This window comes from Acomys minous (assembly GCF_964271855.1).
Source record: "Acomys minous genome assembly, chromosome: 6".
Classification (NCBI taxonomy): domain Eukaryota; kingdom Metazoa; phylum Chordata; class Mammalia; order Rodentia; family Muridae; genus Acomys; species Acomys minous.
This window is the reverse complement of record NC_140487.1, coordinates 7,082,349-7,103,933: the sequence shown is the minus strand read 5'-3', so window position 1 is coordinate 7,103,933 and position 21,585 is coordinate 7,082,349. Positions and strand designations below refer to the sequence as shown.

General features: G+C 41.6%; 1 protein-coding gene across 3 annotated transcripts in view; it reads right to left on the bottom strand.

Annotated features, from left to right (window-relative positions):
• TSPAN12 (tetraspanin 12) overlaps positions 1 to 21,585 on the bottom strand; it is a 66,291-nt gene that overhangs the window by 18,708 nt on the left and 25,998 nt on the right. For all 3 annotated transcript variants that reach the window (XM_084786058.1, XM_084786057.1, XM_084786059.1), the window contains 3 exons: positions 11,730 to 11,804; positions 7,980 to 8,087; positions 4,407 to 4,550 (listed from right to left, as the gene is read on the bottom strand). In XM_084786058.1, the coding sequence (XP_084642184.1) occupies positions 4,407 to 4,550; positions 7,980 to 8,087; positions 11,730 to 11,804 (327 nt within the window). The remainder of the gene's footprint in view (positions 1 to 4,406; positions 4,551 to 7,979; positions 8,088 to 11,729; positions 11,805 to 21,585) is intronic.

Below are 21,585 nucleotides of genomic sequence, written 5' to 3'. Positions count from 1 at the left end.
ATGACTATGTTATTACCCTTTAAGCTATCAGGAGAATTTTGCCTACAGCATTCTGTATAGTACATGGAACTCAAGACAATTATAGAGTATGTTGAGTAAATGAATATGCAAATTCAAAGAGTCAGAGATAGTTACAGATGTAATTATTAAGCCTAAATGTTATTCAAGTGTATATGTCAATTATTATGGACATTCAAGGATTGGTGTGCCCAACCTAACTGCACCTCCGGTGAGGGTATTTCGAAAATGTGCAGTTGTTGCTATATTTCTGCTCTATCATTTTTCACAGGTTTCAAAATGTGTCATAAAGTATTATTGGGTCAGGGAACCAGGCAGGCCACCAGATGGTTGAGAATGATTTATTTCCCTGATTTCAGACTTCTGGAGAAAGAGTGCAGGAAGAAAGCCAGTAGTTATCCCTGAGCTTAGCGCACATGGGAGATGAAGGGGACCTTGAAGCCTGTTCTAGCACAGATTCACTCCTAATTGAAAAGCCCATTACTACAGCACCCAGTGACGTAGCTACCGGACCTTGACTTTAATAGTTTTAGCAATGAGACACTATCTTATAAGATAACCTGTCCCATGACTGGACAGATTTTGATGAGCAAGGCCTTCCTTCCATTGATGCAAATTTTCCTTTCTGTAACTTCTGGCCCCTGGAGCCTGTGTGCTTTGTTCCTGTTCTGAAATGGGAACTTTGAGACATTTGAAGGCATAAAAAAGTTCCCTTAGTTCTCAACTTCACAAGAATCCTCTCAGATCCCCCAGCTCTCAATCCCTCACTTCTACGTTTAAACACTCATTTTGTAACTGGATGATCTCAGAAAGATGTACTTGAACCACAGAGCTACGAAGGGATCCACACTTGAAAGTCAGTTATGCATACAGCTGTGGACTGTTACCTCTACTAAGACCAGCATCAGTTGCGAACTGCAAAATGCAGAAGCAGATTGTTCTGATACAACCAACCTAACCAGAATGTGTGTCTGAAACAAATGTATAACTGCCTGAATCAGCTGACTGCTGGAAGTCTTCCAAATAAAATATGAAAATATTTAAATTAATGTTGGCTACCAGTTTGTACAAAGATATGGCTTCCTCCAATCTTTCCATCAGACATCCTAAAAAGAAACCATCAAAGAAAGAACCCATTAAGAAGCACCAGCAACTCAGTCTAAGCCACTCTGGGAAGAAAAATTAGTTTTATAAGGAGAAAATAAGAGCAAATATGAAAATAAATAATTTCCAGCTAAGTAAGTGAAAATGACAAGAGATTATCCACATGCGTACTCTGAAGAGCTGTACAATGGTGCCATGTTCGCATGGTCTCAGCCATGGCTGTGACAAATCATCAGCACCAAGGCTGAAGCTACCCCACTGTGGGGGAGCCCAGTCACTCTCAATATTGACTTGCTGTTGCTTATAAGCAAACAATGAGAAAAATTTACACTAGAAGTGTTGATAAGATTCAACTCACATGTCTATATCTATATTTATACTGCAGTGAGTTATAATGTAATTAAATCCCTGCAGTAGTTTCTATTTAACACTCTCAGAAATATTGAGCTCTGTGTTCCGTAGCATAGAAAAGGACATGGCTTGGCTGCACTTCCTCATGTTCTACACTATCCGTTAGATAACAGAGCTGTCGACTTTCACCTGAGCACAATCACTGAGGGCCCTGGAAACACTGACTCAAAGATCTCTTGCTCAGTTAACTGTATCTGATGCATCCTTCATGTCACTGAAGCCAAATACATCTAATCATAACATTTTCAAAATACTAAAAGCCAAACATCATACTTTTCGGTAATGTGGATGATCACAATGCATATTTTATTTGTCTTTTAAAATAAACAAGCTGAGTGATTCAGTTGGTTCTACAATTCTGGCTACGGGTTCGGCTGTGCCCTGGTAAAATTTATGAGTAATCTCTTCTTTTCACGGCTCAGGATGTGATTTTATGACAAACGGGTTGTTGAAGGTGTAATGAAGTGATGATGAACCCAGACTGCAGAACGGTGGGCTCCAGGGTGACCTTTCTGGGGAAATTTGGAGACAAAAACACACGTGGGAAAATATCGTGTGAGGAGAAAAACACAGAGCAGGAAGACAATTCTGCAGGACCTGAAGCCGGAGGAGAGGCAGGCAATGCACCCTTTGGAAGGAGCTGACACGATCCCGGCAAGCATAGTGAGCAGTGACCTTGAACTTCTTCTCTGTGCAACTGCAAACCGTTTCTGCGGTTGAAGCCACTCAGCTTGCAGTACTGTGTTCAGATTAATTCAAACCATCCAGCATGCAGGATAAACTGTGCATCGCCACAACCGACTTTGGTAGGCAGCCTTTAAAAAAAATGAGTGGGCGATATTTGGGGGGAGGATATATTCTCTTAAAGTGTATAAATGCATAAATGTTAAAAAGTCCTGTTAAAAAGGTGCAGGTGGGATAGATGGCTCAGAAGGGAAAGTATTTATCTGCTATGAGAACACTAGAACCTGAGTTCAAATCCCCAGCGCCCACATAAACGCTGGGCACAGCGGCACACATCTGTAGCCCCGGTGATGGGGTAGGAGAGACAGGCAGATGCCAGGGGCTTGCTTGCCAGCCAGTGAGGCAAGACAGCAAGCTTGAGAGACTCTGTCTCCAAAAACAAGGCTGAGCAATGGAGGAAGACAACCAAAGTCAACCTCTGGCCTCTACATGCACACATGTGAGGGAATGTACCTGCCTGTATAAATACAGAATGCGCGAGCGCACACACGCGTGCGCACACACACACAAACACCCCACACAGCACACACACACACACACACACACACACACACACGCATGCATGCACACACACCCTCAGATGTTTTATTATTACAGCCTTATCATAGATACACATAATACATAGATACATAGTCTCACTGTATTATAAACATGCAAGTATTTATGTTAGGCTCAAAGTAAGCTCAAGGAGCTCAGCACTGTTCCTTGACTGCATGTCCACAGGTAGAAATGTAGTTATCGAAACTGAGGAAATAAAATTCTAACTTAAGTACTTGATCTAATGTAATGAACATAACCACACATAGTCAGTGGCTACTGTATTACAGTAAGATTTTAGTTTTTTCATTGATGCTCGTAGGCCTGTGTGTTACATGCACGTGCGGGCCTGGGGAGACCAGAAGGGGTGTTATATGCACATGCGGGGCCTGGGGAGGCCAGAAGGGGTGTTACATGCACGTGCGGGGCCTGGGGAGGCCAGAAGGGGTGTTACATGCACATGCGGGGCCTGCAGAGGCCACAAGGGGTGTAACATGCACGTGCGGGGCCTGCGGAGGCCACAAGGGGTGTTACATGCACGTGCGGGGCCTGGGGCGGGGCACAAGGGGTGTTACATGCACGTGCGGGGCCTGCGGAGGCCACAAGGGGTGTTACATGCACGTGCGGGGCCTGGGGAGGCCACAAGGGGTGTTACATGCACGTGCGGGGCCTGCGGAGGCCACAAGGGGTGTTACATGCACGTGCGGGGCCTGGGGAGGCCACAAGGGGTGTTACATGCACGTGCGGGGCCTGCAGAGGCCACAAGGGGTGTTACATGCATGTGCGGGGCCTGGGGAGGTCAGAAAGGGTGTTACATGCATGTGCGGGGCCTGCGGAGGCCACAAGGGGTGTCATAGCTCCTGGAACTGGAATCCTAGGTGGCTATTAGACACCAGCTGGGTGCTGTGACCTGAAGGTTCTCTGTAAGAGCAGTAAGTGTCCTTAAGCGCTTAAGGCCACCCCACAGTTAAACTTTACGTTTTAATTTGGCAATGGCATTCCGTTACTGACTGTGAGACAACTAAAGATGAAAGGACATACAAACTCCTATGAAGGAGCAACTGGTGGTTTTGTTAAACTCCAAAAGAACACACAGTATGTACAAAATGATAGATTTTTTTTTAACCCAGTAAAACTTTGAGCAAACCAAAACAGAGATTACCAGTTATTACCAGCAGGGGGAACCGAAGAGCAGCAATCGAGATTTTTCTCAAGAGAGTTTTCCTTCCCCTACAGCAAGGCCCTAAAATAGTCTGCCCAAGCACAGCAAAGCCCATGCTTTCTAAGAGAAACCCTAGGAGAACACAAGACAATTTGGCTCTAGGCATTGGAGTGTAAAATCTAATTACTGAGAAGGGTCATTTTTAAATAATAAAATAAAATTCAATTAATGATAGAATTAGGTCTTTCCCAATCTGATTTGTTAAAATGTGGCTATTACTATTTTTTTTCACTTTGTTTCTTGACGCTGCCTATATCAGAAAAAATAAGGCCTAAAGAGGTACACAGAAGGTGAAATTTTAATCAGCATAGTATTTAAGGTTCTTTTGGAAAATGTTTGTCCATGAGATGATGAACACACATGGTCTTACCTCTTGGTAAAGATCACTGAGATCTTCCTGGTGAGCTTGCTTGGAGCATCCTGGGAACTCCTTAACGCAGCAGGAGTCTGGAGGCCAGTCCATCTCTGTCATTTCTAACCAGTCAGTGAAGTACACCACGCCACAACACTTAAACTGAAAAACAATACCCGCTCACACTTAGAAACTACACAAAAATGGTTTCTGTTTAACTTAAGTGTCTACAGTTGGAGCCAAGCTCTCTTATCAGCTACAGGTTTGTGTGCATCGTGTCTTGACGACAGGCACATGGTAAAGGAACATCTGTGTCCTCACTCCACAGTGCAACAGTTATGACCTGGGACAACCACCCCTCCTGAGAGCGAATCCGTGTCTCACTCCCGAACTCCAGAACGTCTGGCAGATGACAACAAAGATGAAAGATCTCACACACAGACGTACAGATTCAATAGCTGAACTTTTTATCATTATCTTCTAGTTGGCAGAACGTAGCAAATCATTTTGCTTAGTATCTTTTCACTGGTATAAATACTCAAGAGATTCAACTATTGTGATGAAAGTGTCTACAAAAACTATGGAAAGACTTGTTGACCAAAGCTGGCATCACAACGGTAACTGGGAAGCCTTAGGTTCCTTCTCCAAAGCAAAAACTCTGTAGAGTGATATTTATCCGACGGGTAGAGGTCCTGAAAAGCTACCATATTGTATCATTATCTCAGAGAAATAATGGCATGCCTAGCTTGATTGTAGCTGGACTTAAGAAAAGTGAGCTTGCCTTTCTCTAAGGCATATTTCTTGTTGTATTTCACCAAAAATCATCAGAAACTCTGATGAAGGCTTAGAAACATGGCTTGAAGGTATGCTTAGACTGGATTCAGAAAAAGTAACTGTGATCAGGAGAGCTTTGCCCTTGGATAAAAGAGAAGCTTTTCCTTCTGTAGTCAGAAGGAAGGGATATGGGCAGTCACGGAGAAGAACCCTGCCAGGAGTGATGGCTATGCAAATGACATAGCGCAGGACCAATCTGTGCTCAAGATTAACACTGAATCATCCGCTATCACAATCCAGCACCATTTCAAAGCTTAACCACAACCAACTTGGAAGAATTCCTAATTCCTCATGCAACAGCAAGTAAGGAAAATGCTCAGTGTACTTGGTACGTTTTTCACTCACTTTCCTAAACAGCTTATGATTTAAAGAGCTTATGATTAAATAGGAAAAGGCATCCCAAAAAGTACCTTGAAAGATTATCACTGGAAGCTGTTAATACTAAGAGTTTTGAGAAACTTTAAAAAATATTTTCTGTGTTGTTTTAAAACCATGTGTATACCACAGCTACACCACATCCTCAGTAACGAACATCACAGCCTGACGAACCTGTCGTCACACACTGACCAACACAAAGCATTAAGAACCCTTAAAATAAAGCATATACTTTGAATAAAATACTCTATTTCTAAATAATTTAAACTATCCCATTTTGAGGCCCGTGTCTTTAAGGCCCTTTATGCATAGAAAGCTGTCTCCACTCATTTCTAGAGATGCAGAGGACAGTGTCTCCATATGGGGGCCTTCCAGACCTCCTCAAGGTGAACCCACTATTACCGCACAAGTCTGAGCTCCGCCACTAGCTGTCAGGCCTACATGTTCATTTTGAGGCAGCTCTACTCCAAGCTGATACGGTTAAGCCCTAGAAAATACCACAGAATCCCTACTTTACATGTAAATAAACTGAGGCTTTTGATGGGTGAGGTGACTTTCCAAAGTCTTAGGTCGGTGTATATCAACACCTGTGATATACCACCACCATGTTGAAAATGTGATTAAAATGAGATATTAGTGTCACTAAGAATTATACAAGATGCGGTGCATGCACAAGATATCAGCAAATGAGGGGTTCCAAAGGCTGATTTATTGTGGAAGAAAACTATCCTAGGCTGAGTTGTCTCTCCTCTTTTAAATGTATATGTTAACATCCTAGTGCCTGCACCCCAGAATGAGACTGTTTATGGTGAGAGAGCCACTAGAGGATTCATTTAAAATAAGGTCACCATCATGAGTCTTAATCATGTATGAATAACATCCCTATAGAAAGGGGGAAATTACGCATGGGCACATAAGAAGACAAGGCAATGAGGAGACATGGGGAGAAAGCCATCAGCAAGCCAAGGGGCGAGGCTTCCCAAGACACTAATATTGGCCTCCACAATAGTGAACAAGTGCTTACCCTGAGCATCCTCCTGTATGACACTGAACTATGGCGGCCCTGTGAGACTAATAGAAAGGGATTTGAAAGTCTTCCAGATATTTTGATGGACTCCGCACTCTTCCTGCAAACCAACATTGTGGGATAAAAGAGAACAAACATCAAGTGAAACCACGTGGAGCATTTGCAGTACTTGTAAAGTGTCTGCAAGGGGGAGGAGCCCCATCGTGAGGAAAACAAGACCACTATTGATCAGCCTGGGCCATCCCAGTTGTACCATCAGCTCCAGAAAATAAAGATTCTGGGAGCTCTCCCAGAGGCAGGGCTCACTACAAAGGCCCCAGCACTTCACATGCCTCCTCATCGTGTTGTCTTTAGTGCAATTGTGCGACAAACAAACAAAGTCAGGAAGCAATGAAATAACAGGAAATCTGTGTGACATTGATAACTTCACCATCTCAACAATTGTGACACTACGCTTGACCCTCAGTCTCAGGCATAGACAGGGAAGACAGAGACTTGCTGCCTGTCCAGAAAGACACTCACTTTCAAACGCTTCACAGTCCACAGCAAGAGAAAGGAAAGCAAACTGAGATACTTCGTCTTTTACTAATGCTACTCCAGTCACAAGGAAAATGCTTAGGAGAGCTGGTTTGAAGCAAAAATCAATGGTTAACCTCAAATCATTGGACTTTAAACATCTAGAAAACAGTTCGCCTTTGAGATACTTGGATGAAATGCAAAACAGTTTGGGAGCAAAGTTATGTGTTGTAATAGTACTGTTAAAAAGCTTAAGCTAAGTGCGATCAAGATGATGCTGTTCTGACACCCCATGAGGCAAGTGCCTGTAGTGTTCCTACTTCATCAACGGGGAAACTGAGGCTCACAGAGTCAAGTGAACTGATGGTAAGTAGCAGATCTGGGAGTTGAATCGAGGACATCTTGACTAGAAAGGCAGGCCCATAGTGTCCATGCTAAATTCCCGAATGGAAGCAACCTTACAAAATGTTGAAATAACGTTTAAAGCATAGGCAATGCTAAAAGTAGATTATCATAAGAGAAATGTCTACATAAAACCTCGGATATTTAATAAAAAAACTCATGAATGAGAAACTTCAGAGTAGTTCAGCAAAACAACTTCTAAACAGACGCATGTGGACCAGAAGAAATAAAGATGAAAAGGTTGTATGTGAGATGAAAGACAAGTCTGGAGTGACTTGAGGCATGCTGGGGGAAAACTGCGCCAGTGATGACTGCTGCACAGGCTTCGGTTTTCAGTGCAGGAAAAAAAAAACGATCAAAACAAACGCTTTGAACACCTGTTTTGACAGCTTGCCACTTACTCAACACTTTCTACCCCCAGGAGTAGCAGCACTTACCTCTCTCTGAAAATAATTCCAAGCGTGCGTAAGCCATCTATACCTGGGTAAACCATAATTTGTCATTCTGGCTTTCAGAGTAACCATATCTGACCACTGTACTGGCACCTGGAGATATAAAAAAAAGCAAACTGTCAACACACAAGCACAACTAGCCAGGCAAAAGCTCACTCCCCATATGCAAATCTACAACCCGAAGCACACCAACAACACACACACCACACGCATAAAGATTGTGTTAAAGCTGAAAAATGTTATTTCGGTGTATACTTGCTTATAGACTCATCTCGGGAAAGTGAGCCCGACGTCCTTGAAGCTGACATGGGGATTGAAAACCAGGATACAGAAAGGGGAGGTGTATGTATAAGCCTCAAAAGCCTAAGACTAGGGTAATTTGGAAACCTTACTAAAATTAGGCTGAGAAGATGGCACAGTGCATAAGAGTGTCCAATGCACAGCATGAAGACCTGAGCTCAGCTCTCCACCATGGAAAAGGCTGGCTATGACCACATGTACATGCACATCCCATTACTTCAGGAGGTCAGAAGAAAGGCAGATACTGAAGGATCACTGGAGCTTAAGGGTACCAACAAGCAGAAAATGCCAACCTCCCTCCAGATTCAATGAGAGATGCTGTCTCAAAGGAATAATGCATGGAGGTCCCCTCGGTGAATCGGTTCTCCTCTGATGTCCACACCTGAGCATGTGTGCATGCACTTGTAGACACTGTGAGCACATATGCACACGGTGTACATATATGTACATACATGTTACTAAGTTAAAATTAAGATAATAGTCATAGTAGCTGAGAGGCAGATACAGGTGCATCTCTGTAAGTTCAAGGCCAGCCTGGTCTACAAGGCAAGCTCCAGGACAGTCAGAGCTATCTCCGAAAAAAAAAATAGTAATATCAATAGAAGTGAGTTTAAACTTTCTTGGCCACAGAAATTCTTCAATTTGGTTTCTTTTGTATGTTGTTGTATGTTGTATGTTCTTTTTTTTACTAATCCCTTGGAAACACATAATTGAAAAAATAGCAAGTTGGTTGGGTATGCATTCTATCCATATGGCTTAATAACATTCAGAAAACTAGCCAAAGTTCAAGCTACCCACTATAAATTATTATTATCTCATATCCATTAGGGCATAAAGTGAATGGAAGTAAAATAAATTCTCAAGAAATATATCATCTGAAACAGTTAATATTACAGACAGATATTTTAAACTGGAGTATTGGAGGAGGTGAGCACACAGAAACAATAAAAATAATGAGGGAATGGACAGATGTCAAGCCTCTTGACTTAGTTAATAGAATACTTTTTTTCTAAATTTTTGCTTTCCAAAATAAACACTGGCTGTTTCTTCACTGAGGCCACCATCAATCTGAAACCAAATGTGGCAAGAAAACAGAGGCCCATTGAGGTCCTGGCTCCACATATTGGGCTCCAGCCATGAGGCAGAACACACAGTGAACGGCTTGCTTGCATGAACCAGCTCAGAGCACAAAGCCCATTCTATACAAAGGTTGGAGTCTGCGAAATTTGGCAGATAATAAACTTTAATGGCACTTTTCTCTTACATTGTTACTACTGCTGAAGCAATAAAAACTGTGGCGCAGACTTTTCTTTTTCTGCAAGGCTGCTTTCCACATCTCGCTTTTAAACAGCCCTTCCTTCCTCGCTCCTGGTGAGGTCATGGGGAAGATTTACACAAGCAAAACAATGACGCCATGTGCCCAGGACTGAAATGGCAGTGTGCGTTCATTTATGCCCCAGGAGCTGAAGCCATTGACAGGGTCCAAGCAAATATAAGTTCCTCTGGTTTCTTACGCTTCTTAGAATCAAAGTGCCCCCTCCAAACACTCCCTACAGTTCTATCCATATTGGTCACATATCAGTACGGCATACACTTCACAGTCCACTTAGAAAATGCATAGAAATCATGGGATATGATGCCTCACAACAATCCTGTAACACTTAGATGGTTGAGGCAGGAGGACTGTCATGACTTTGAGGACAGCCTGCATTCCGTAGTGAGTTCCAGGCAAGCATGAGCTGCAAAGTAAGAGCCTGTCTCTAAAGTAAATAAATGAATGAATCCATAGAAACGCACTCATTTCTAAAAATATTTTAACAACCAAATAGAATACAACCATGTCAGGGATTTAGGTCATTAGTGAAAACTGAAAACAGGATGAATCTCCTTATGCTAAAACAAAAATCTGGAGCACTACTACTTTTTAAATTTTTCTAACATACAAAGTTTCTAGGGATAACGTGAAAACATGACTGAAAGGAAAGCAACTCAATGTCAATCTTCATGGGAGGTCCCCCGTCCCTCCCCCCCGCCCCCCGCCAGGACATTCTCCATTTCATATTGAGCTACGTGGGACTTTCCCTGACTCTTCAACTTCCCATGGATTCTGTCTTCTTCCCATAGGGCCTCATAGTTGGAGTCATGAGTTTCAGCCCAGAGCCACAGAGACTAGCACGGTGGCCTGCACAGGTATGCTGAAGCACAGGTAAAAGGCAGCACGCAGAGACGACATTCGTCTGCGGTAGCCCCTGAATATCCATAGTCACAGCACGCTACAGATTCACCACAGAATCGTCAATCACTGTAGCGACATCAGACATTACTTCAGTTTTCTTACCCAAATGCCTAATGTTCTGCTCATCTCTGAAACAGAGACAAAAATCGTCACCCTCTCTTTCGATGTCTTGAATTTTTAAGTGTTTAAAATTCACCAGGAACTCATCAGGTCCCCAGGCCCTGTCTTTTTTCTCCATTTTAATAGAGCACAGCTTGTCGTAATGCACGTGATTAAGTATCACCTTCCAAACCTCCCCAGAAGGCCCAAGGGCAAAACTTAGGAAAGCACCTTTTTGTGGAAACAGAATCAGCTGTGAGGCCTCACTCCAGCCAGCATTCACAGACAAGCGAAGAAACCCTATTCTACACTGGGAAGGACTGTGCTAACTTCACCACCGAAGCAGGCAAGTTAAGCACCAGCCAGGGCCAGGGTGGGGGTGGGGTGCGTTAGAGAGTAGAGGACAAGGGACAAAACAACTGATGTAAAAAAAGGAAAAAAAAAGCTGGAAAACTCCTCTTTCGTTCTAAGGAAACTAGGAAGGTTCCTTAGTGACTTCAGTGTCTGGAAGAAGAGGGAGAAATGCTGAACTGCTGTTCTCAACAGCCAGATCTCAAGCTGTGAGGCTTTACAGCAAAGCAAGCACAAGGTAACTCTTCCAATGCATTCTTAAAGTGCCATGAGGTCCAGCTTGTTGCAAACAGGAGATGTGAGCTTTCTCCTCACTGCTTTCCACTGTGGTCAGCAAGGGCTGGGCTTAAATCAGGCCCTGTAGCACTCTCCAGCAAGCACATGCTAATCGTCCTCATTATGAACTCAGAAGTTGGTGCAATTATCTTAGACTAGTCCACGATGCCCACATTAAAAAAAAAAAAAGAAAGAAAGAAAGAAAGAAAGAAAGAAAGAAAGAAAGAAATCTATGGAATTAAAGATTTATCGCAGTACCCAAGATTTTAAATTATGACTTGAAAATGCTTTAGAAATATATACATATGTGTGTATGTGTGTGTGTGATTTTTCAAAAGTATCAGGAATGTTCACCCTTATTGTGTAATGTGATCATACAGAGTAAAAACCATGTGCCACAGTCACTCTGCAGGGTCTGACTGGAAAGCCTGGATGTTGCTCTATACTTTGATTCTGTCCCACTGGGCACTCACCATAACCTCCTGTTCATATGTCCACACACCACAAGCCAGTTCTACACAGAAGATGACGAGTAACGTTCCGAAGTACTGTGGAGAGACAGGAGGAGCCATTAACATAAAACCACAGGAGGCAAAACCTTACTCAGGATCCTGCTCTGTGATAAGAGTCCCACCCCTCTTCAGGGATCCCAGGAAGCGAGTTCCCCAAGGCCAGGGCCAGCCTCGAGAACCATCAGTGCTCCTTAAGTGGGTTGTTGTTTTGTTATTAGCCAGCTGCTAGGATAAAAATGTTATAAATGCCAGTGGTTTTTATTGAGCTAAGTAATAACCTATGTAATGTAATAAAGCTGAATCAAGTCCTTTGAAAATTATATCTAGTTCCCCTTAGAGTAAATGAGGCGAGGTCTGCTTTACCTGGGGCATATTTACACTTTCCTCTGGGTAAGAGGAGGGATGCTGCTTTACCTTTGTGAAAAGGGCACTATAGAAGGAAAGCTCTGCTACTCATGCTAACAGTAAACAGTGGGTTTTCACTGTGGGAAGAGCTCTTAGGAGGCGCACAAATGCAAACAGGTAACAAAACGGAAGGCAGGATTAGAAACAGAAATGCAAATAAAGAATAGGTGTTTCTGTGGAATAGGGAAGGTGCCGGACCCTGAACAGGAAGCAGACCTATAACAAAGACAATAGAGAAGCTTAGACAGATGAAATGGTGTGAACAAATACACAGAGGCAGGTGGGTCGTACAGCAAGGCATCCGGGACCCCAGAAGAGAAATGATGGGCCCACATCATGGGGTACACCGGGTGATCCGTTACTGGATTTTAAATATATGGTGTGGGTGATGAGGTGGCATCTCTCAGTGGTTCTGAATAAGAGAAAGACATACAAAGACATACGTGGGTTAAATAGTGTACGAGTGATAATTAGATTGAAATGGAAGGACCGAGGGGTGAGTTGAAAAGCTCAGAGGACAACAAAAAGGAGGTCTGAGGTGGAGCCCTGAGTTTAGGTGATAGCCTAGCAAACAAGTGGGAAACAGTATCTTCCGACAGTACAGAAAAAGTCACCAGATCACCTCAATTTACAGACTGAGAAAGAAAGATGTATCTCCCCAAAGGAGAGGAATAGGAAAGAAAGACTCTCCTGTGGGAGGAAGGATGAAAGGATGCACTTTCTTTGAAAAATATATAAATACATTCCATTAGAAGGGTTAACTTCAGAACTCAGGTACCCGAGAATGGAACTGGGAATTATTCGTGTTATTAGAAGCCAGGTAACTTTTGAGTGGTGTTTGATTTATCAAGTTCTCAGTTTAGTCAAGAGCCTTCTGAAACAGTCCCATCCCACACATGAGGAAATAAATGCAAAATGTAGGTTCATGTGACTTACGAACACGCCCAATAGATCTTATGGACTAGATCTTTGAAGCGTTTTTCTGTGTGTTCTTCTTACCACTCCCCATGGGCGAAGGTAATCTTCCTGAAGCAAGTAGTGAAAATGAGAGGAAGAGTGGGCTACTATGCTCCAATTCCAGCAGGAATAGAACAAAACTGAACTCATGAGTCTCCTGCTTCCTGGGCAGTACGGGATTGGGAGGTAGTGCTGGACGGTGGTGCCTGAGATATCCCCTTAGATACCAGCAACGCTCTATAAAGAGCAAACACCTACACTTTCCTCTATCACATAGGCCTCGGTAAGTACTTGTCACGCAAAATAATAAGTAGGAACAAAGCAGAATGAATTGACAGTGGCTGCAGTTTGCATGGACTGTAATCATAAAAAGAACCTCTTAATGAAAGTGATCTTTAAGAGGAAGCAAAACGGTTGGCATCCCAGAGAAAGCCATCTTGGAAGATGGAGTAGCAAACGCAAAGTCACTTTGTGGATGAGTGAGTTAATCAAAACTGAGGGTAACCAGAGCATAGACGTGGCTGGGTCAGTAGAGCGGATGCCGGGCAATGTTTTGAGGCACTATGAGTTGGGGAAGAAGAGTTTGCATTTTATTCTAAGTGTGATGAAACCATTAACGGCTGCCATGATCGGATGCACACTATGAAAACATTTCTAGTTGTTATATCTACAGAAAAAGCAAGGTCATGAGATTTACAGAAAGGACAGCTAAAGTAGGATGGGAGAGCAGAGAGAGAGGAGTTGACTGGCATGGGACTGTTGACTTTAAAAAAGACATATGTAGAGTCTTTGTTCAAAGTTTGTCAAAAAGAGAAGAGCAGTCAAAAGATGTAGAAAAAGCACACAGTTTTCTATTTCTATGAAACCGTCCTTATTACTTAAAAATAGAAATCACTGCTAGTAGTTTTAGCTTGCTTCCTTCCTTCCTGCACCATCTCTAAGTAGCACGGCTCACAAACAAGAGATGGCTCAAAAGATAGAGTAGGATTTGCTAAGGGGCTCCCAGTTCGCCAGGAGCTTCTACTTCCAGCATATTTAATACTGATGCCAACATAGTCAGTTTCAAGACTCAGATCGTATATCTTATGTGTTATTTCTAGCGCTGAACTGAAAATGTTGAGCCTTGAAAGGCCAGAGAGAAGAAAGCTAGGGAACGAGTTACTCCCCATCAGTTTCTCTCTGAGCGCTCTTTAACGCTTAAGAAATATTTTAACATGAGAAATGTGTTTACTATTGTGTTACAAAGATAACAGCAGATAAAGTTCAGTAGTTTTCTACTGGACCAATGCTCTTACCTTTGATAAGAAAAGATGCTGGAGGCATGAGGCTCCAGAGAAAATTACACTATGGAATGAATACCTTTGCTCCATAAAGCCTTAACCTGAACTCTTGAAAGCTGATGTCCACTCACAGTAGAATCAAAACCATCCTCAGAAAGCAAGATACCACTGAAGACACACATGCACCGGGTGGTAACCGTGTGTTCTGAATGGGAAAAGGAAATACCCTGACTGTGCCATGGTGATAATCATGACCTTATATGGTTTAGCATTCTCATTCGCTGCCTCCTGGAGTCACTGGTGAGTTTAGGAAAGGCCCCAGGACCTGGCTGTACTCAGATGATGTAACGCGTCTAATACATAAGGAAATGCCAGGCCTACAGATCCAAGCCACAGATCTGTAGCAATATCTATGCTATCAGGCCCAGTTCCTGTATATTTTTATTACTTTATGTGCTTGTGTGTATATGTGTGCCTGAGTGTATGTAGGTGCGCATAGAGGCCACTTGAAGTGTGTTACGCTCCCCCTCGAATTGGAGTTATAGTAGTTGTGAGTAGCCCAGGGCAGGGAACTGAAACCCTGACCCTCTTTGAGGACAGCCAATGCCCTTACAAACTGAGCCATCTCTCCAGACCCTCCAGGTTATTAAAAGGACCATTATAGTGAGTTACCATCACTACGTAAGCACCAACAGACATGAATATGTAAAGCATATATATCAAAACATGCTCTCATTTCAAAACTCAAAACTGACCTTTGACCACATGACACAGCATATTGCATTTGACTTGGTCAATTTTTTTTTTTGACTCTGTAAAATTCCACTTGTTTCACTTAATGCAAGTTATTCCACTAAAACAATCACTCTGCCTTCATCCCTTTAACAACTCAGGAAGACAGACTTATTTGCACTTACTACATTTTCAACCCTTCCCAAAGTAAGTTAAATGTATACTTTAATTCAAGTAATCATTTTTACAAAGGATGCTACATGTCCCTATCTGTTATTTTTATTCTATTATTATTACTTTAACCTGAAACATTCAGTAGCACAATTCTGGGAACATTCCACATGTCCAATGCTTTCCTACAGCATACAAGTCAACTGTACCATCTCTTTCCTTTTCTTTTTGGTGAAATCTGAGTTATTGATTAAGAGGATCTCCTACCAATCATTGTGCAGAGAAACAGTCAATCGCTACTTTAACCGAGGAGCTGAGTTTGAAACTTCTTGACACGTGATGGTCATCAGATCTTCAATAGAATGAAGCTAGCTAAGGAATTAGGCAAGAGGCCCGGGTCTGCTACAGTAGGAAGAGGAGGGCCGTACTGCATTTCACAGCCTATCCCGTCCATCCATCCAGTGGAGGAACATGTATGCGACGTCCCACTTGGTACAGCCGACTTCCTGCCTTCCCAGCACATGTGGCTTGTTTGATGTGCTTGTTGTGTTGCTTTGTGGGACCCAGTGAAATCCCGCTGACTCCTCTCTTCCCTGCAGCACAGCCTTTACTGTCCACAATGGGACACGGTGTCTTCCAGAATGTTGTCTTTTGCTCCTGACCGTTGGACTCTTCTCTTTTGCTCTGTGCATTCAGGTTTCCTCAGGTCTACATTTCAGGCCTCAGAAGCCTAAACCAGTCGGCTGCCTTCTCCACAAATTATGGTGTCAGTCAATAGCCAGGCCATCAGTTCCAGCTGGCAGGACCTTATTCTTAAACATTGTTTTATTCCCCGTGCCTAAGCAGTACCTGTCACACAGCAGGTACTCAATAAATGTCAGTGGAAATAATGATCAGTTTGCAAATGCAAAAGGCTAATTTCAGCATTTCCTTAGGTTTCTTCTACCTAATTTGAACCTTGAGTTTCTTGTTAACGTCTGACTCCCTTAATTTCCGTCTACACATGTATTTTAAATACTGCCCCTCTGTTTTCTGTATGCCTGTTTTTGTAGACTACACTTTGATAATTCAGTGTGCCTGGAAACAGTTAAGCCTATTTACACAGTAAAAGAGAAGGACACTGTGCCGCTTCCTGCCTTCTTGGGCTACTGGCAGCTAAGCATTTTAAAGAAATAAAAAAAGGAGAGAAAGAAAATGCAAGCTTTCATAGGGAAAGTCAAATATAATTATTTTCATTACCATTTTACTTTTTCAATGTAAGATTTTTAAAAATAGTTAAGGACCTCTATTCTAACAACACTAAATTTGTGTTATACATACCACTTTTATCCTCAAAATATTGTAATTTTTAAAAAGCATCTAGTAATATGTTATGGTTTTCTGATAATAGGACATAAAACACACATGTTGAGGTATATTGTTACCTTCTTTGAAAATTCTATAGCAATAGAAAAACACGGGCTTTTACCTAATACACCTGACTTCAAGCTCTGACTAATTTAGCTAATAGATTGATGGTCTTCCAGAAACCAGCAAGACCCACTTCCCTATTTTATAAAGTGAGACTAGGTTAGCAGTGGCATACTCAGAATCCAATGACATGATGTACCCTTGCATTCTAACCACTCCGTAAATGGTAGTCATTCTTAATCACATAATAGATTCTATTGAGACACACATTATGTTTAAAATAACTAGAGTTACCTCCTGGCACATGGCCAGGACAGCACTGTTGTCATTATGTCATTATGACTAAAGGATGACCATGTCAAAAAAACCTGTTCATCCTTTAGACACTGTAAGTGTCATCCACGCAACAGAATGTTCCAAAGACCATTTACTGAAATCATTAGTAAAGTATCTGTCTGGAGAGAATACAACTGGAACTTTTCAAAATATCTGCGTTAGAAAACTGCAGCAGAGTGGTGTGAAGGGCAGAGAGGTCAGCTTTTTGGGTGCATTGAAGTCAATGTGTTTGTTGTCTTAAAATAACTAGGTCTGGCCACAGCATCGCAGTGTGTCGCCAATGACTAGCCCTGGTCCACTGGAAATTTCTATAAAGTAATGGAAAGCTGTAGCATCCCATCATTTGGCAGGGGTGAAGGCCAGACATATTTAAGCCCCTGGTGAGTTGTGGTAAATGCGCCCCTCAGTAAGAACAGGGTGTTTATTGCCAATCCCTTTTAAAGATCCATTCACTCCTTTGCATGTGTAGGTTAGCAACAGCAAAACCTTGAGTTTACTAAGGAGGCAATTATTTATAGAAATGCTCTGGTTCCCTGATGACTCCTTCACCAGGACTCCGCCCTAATGTAAACAGATCAAGGATGTGCCCTGCCTGTCTGTTCTCTCTCTTAAAATGTCACTAAAATAATAACAAAGGTCTCATCTCAGAGAAAACAGAACACAAAATGGCACAGCAGCCGACATGCTTAGGAAAGTGCAGAGAGCAGAAGAGCAAGTCTAGGAGTAACTCTGAAAAGGCTAACGGTGAAGTAGTGAGGGGGAATCTCAGAACAACTTGATTCCTATTAACTACCAGCAGCTCAATATGCTCCTAGAAATGACGAGTTCTGAAAAAGAACATTTGCTGAAAACCTCTTAAATAAAACATTGAACCCTTTGCTATTACTACTCCCTCCACAAATACCATGGAACAGGGTGACTACCCCACCTCCACCAGATAATGAGGCCACAGAGATACTCAGCAGTCACACTCCAGGGGGCAGCAGGTATCATAGACGCAGCTCTGAAGGTCAGATCTAAACACCTTTCCTACAGAGTTTCATAACTCAATAAAGTGGACGAACACAACATGTTAAGCTAAAGGTCAGTGGGAAAAGGTCTCCAAAATTCTGACAAAAAGATCATTTCCAAGCTGTAACTCTTCAGAAGCAATGTATGAACATTTAAAAAGCCACTTCCAGGGATATACATTTTTAAAAAAAATCTCATGGGCTTTACCATGAAAGCACAGTGGGAAATAAAAATAAATAAATAAACAAAAAGAAGTGGGGTAAAATGAAGGAAAAGCTATCTAAAGTCAGAGAAGGTACATGAGATCCCAGAGTGGAAAAAGATCATTCCAGGATCACAACAGCCTTGCCGGCCAACCAAGGCAAGAGAAATCTTAAGAACCTTCTGAGAGATCTGAGAAAGAAACCGAATTGTCCAGTGTATTTCAATGTGTGAAGAAAAAAAGAAAGATACCAGATAAAGTTATGATTATATAAGATATAATAAGAGAATAAGTTATTGCTTTTAACGAAGCATTATTTCAGAAAGAACGCATACATTCACGGTTTTATGTGGCCCAGTTGTGAATAGATTCCCCATAGTTCTGGTCACGTAAACACTGAACCAGCCAGAGCTGTGATACCTCTGTGCTAAGGAGAGGAAAGGCAGCAATGGTGGAGGAAGGGGTAGCCAGGCGTCCATCTCTCACCGAAGTCCACGGGAGGCGTTTAAAACTAAGCTTGGAAGGGTGAGAACATAAAAAGGTGATTTAGAGAGATGGGGGTAGATGACAGAGGAATCTGCTGAGGCACAATTGATAGCAGTCGCCTTTGGGAGTGGAAAATGGCAGAGGTGAAGGACTTCTATATTTCATAAGGCTTTTAGCTCTACATTAACTCTTTACATTACCTCCGTGGAGTGCTCTGACGGAGGGAGGACACAGATTTAAAGCAGATATCTCCCCCTGCAGCCTCAGGGCCAAAAAGAGAAAACTTAGGAGCCAGAAGGCTTTAGGTGTGTTTTGTACTGATGAATCAATTTTAAAAGAAGTCATTCCAAAACACAGAAAATTGTAAGTACACGAAATATACTTCAGGGTGTTACAGTCAAATGCTGTGAATGGCATTTGGAAACTTCCCAAAATGCTCGAGCATTATTTTCCTTTTGTTAACTATGCTATAATTGTTCAAAATAGGAGTGGCTTAGCAAAACACAGGAAGTATGCACTTAAGTGTGGCTTATGGGCTGGACTGGACATCAAGGTGTCTTCTGAAATATTGTCCCTTAAACACAGTGTGCAATTCTACCTAAATCAATGAGATACAGTGTATTCCACAACAGTTCATTACAATAACAAAATATGAAGCGTAAGATGCTATAATAAAAGCAATATTCTGAGACCCGAATTTATTTACTGAAGAAATATATCCACATATGGGTATAATCAGATCATACATATCAAAATGTAGGCAAAAGTCAAGCATATTTATACACAAATATCAATACATAGATGCACATTAACATGTACATACATAATGCAAATCATGTATTATGTCAGAGATTTACATATACTAATACAATTTGCTTACACATGTGCACGTGCATATGGAAGCCAAAGATTGGGAGCTTTCCTCAGTAACTCTTACTGACTTCACACACACACACACACACACACACACACACACACACACAACCGTGCTTATCTATATATACATAAAAAGCTCTTCTTGCCTTTCAACTCGGGAGAAATGCTCCCACCAAGCCCTGTGTATTCATATTTTACCTTTCCAGGTACAGAAAAATAAGAAACTACTAATAATCATTTTTTAAATGACAAAAAATAACTAAATAAACCTGTTTTCCCTTTGTCACACTCTAGGTATTGAAAGACACAACCTTAGTCACCCTGTTGAATCACTACCAAATCCTACCAAGCAGCAGCTCTGCATTCTCTTCCTTTTTTAAAAAAAGATTTATTATTTTGCATACACATCATGTACCCCTGCAGGCCAGAGGAGGGCGCCAAATCTCATTCTAGATGGCTGTGAGCCACCATGTAGGTGCTGGGAATTGAACTCGGGACCTTTGGAAGAGCAGACAGTGCTCTTAACCTCTGAGCCATCTCTCCAGCTTCCCATTCTTTTTCTTTTTATATTTTCAATTTTAGGTTAGCTTCTTTCTGATGATAAAAGTAATTCATTTTATTTACATGCCCCAGTTTTATAAGAAAGAACTAGACAGATGAGTGTCCAAAGTTCAGGAAGCTAACAGAAGTGATTTTATTTCTTTTTATATCTGTACTACTAACAATATTTAAAAAGTAAACTTTCAAATGAGGCAATATGTGCCTTTTATATGAAATATTTTAAATCGTTTTCATTTCTAGGGAAGCTGACTTTCTAAATATTTTTGTTTCTAACTTTTGACAATCCACTGGGATTACAAAACTAATCTTTGCCAACAAAATCAATGCTAAACCTAGTACAACATTGAGAAATGTAGAAAATGAAATTTTTAATTATAGTAGTCTTCTTTAATGAAATATGCTCTGTGTAAAACAACAGCATTCCACCCAATTCTATGTAAGAACCATGTGGTATATACTATGGATGAACACCAAACCCCAGTGCACAGCATCAAAAAATAAGGCTATTGTTATCCACCCTGCTTCTCTCAAAAATAAAAAGTGGAAAAGATTTTTTCAACAAAACAAAATTGTAATGTTTACATTATTTTGTAAGAAAATAAGATAATTTGCAAATAAGTAAAGGTGATCAGCACTATAAAAGTTAAGTCTACTACTCTCTTAATTTATAGCTAACCAGTTAGATTTCACTCCATACAGAATATTTGACATAATTTAAAACCACAAATGACTGAATTTCTTATCTAGGAAAATTCACACATTATTTCCAAATAAAGTAATTTTAAAATACAACGTGTTTTATGGGACATTTTAATATTTTAAAAACACAGGCCCTTTGACTCTCTCTCTCTCTCTCTCTCTCTCTCTCTCTCTCTCTCTCTCTCTCTCTCTCCCTGTTACATAACAACTCTTTGAACAAACAAAAAGTGTGATTAAAGGCCTGTGTTCACTACAGGATAAATGACAAACTCCAGTCTCTCCCCTGTCAAATATTGAACTCTGCGAGCTTTCTGCACTAAGTATGTTTATGTCAGTTGTTCATTTTTCCTCCCTCGGTGACGGGAGGTTTAAAAATATTATATTCCTTATAGTTAGTAAATAAGGGAATTCCAGTGCCAAATATTTGTACAAGATAATGGAACGGCTTGCCCTTCTGTTAGGAATTCAGAGGGGCTGAAATGCTAACAGTCCAGGAATGGTTGCTGCTTAAACACACACATATACACTCAGCCTCCGCTTAGCTAGTTCCCGAGAAGAAGTGGGAACAGAGACAGGAGTGGGACATTCTGCAGGCACCTGGGCCAAGTCTAACGCCGCCCTACATATTTCTCAAGGAAGTATCCTTCGTTTGAACAACCATAAACAAAATGAGGTTAATCTAATTTTGGGA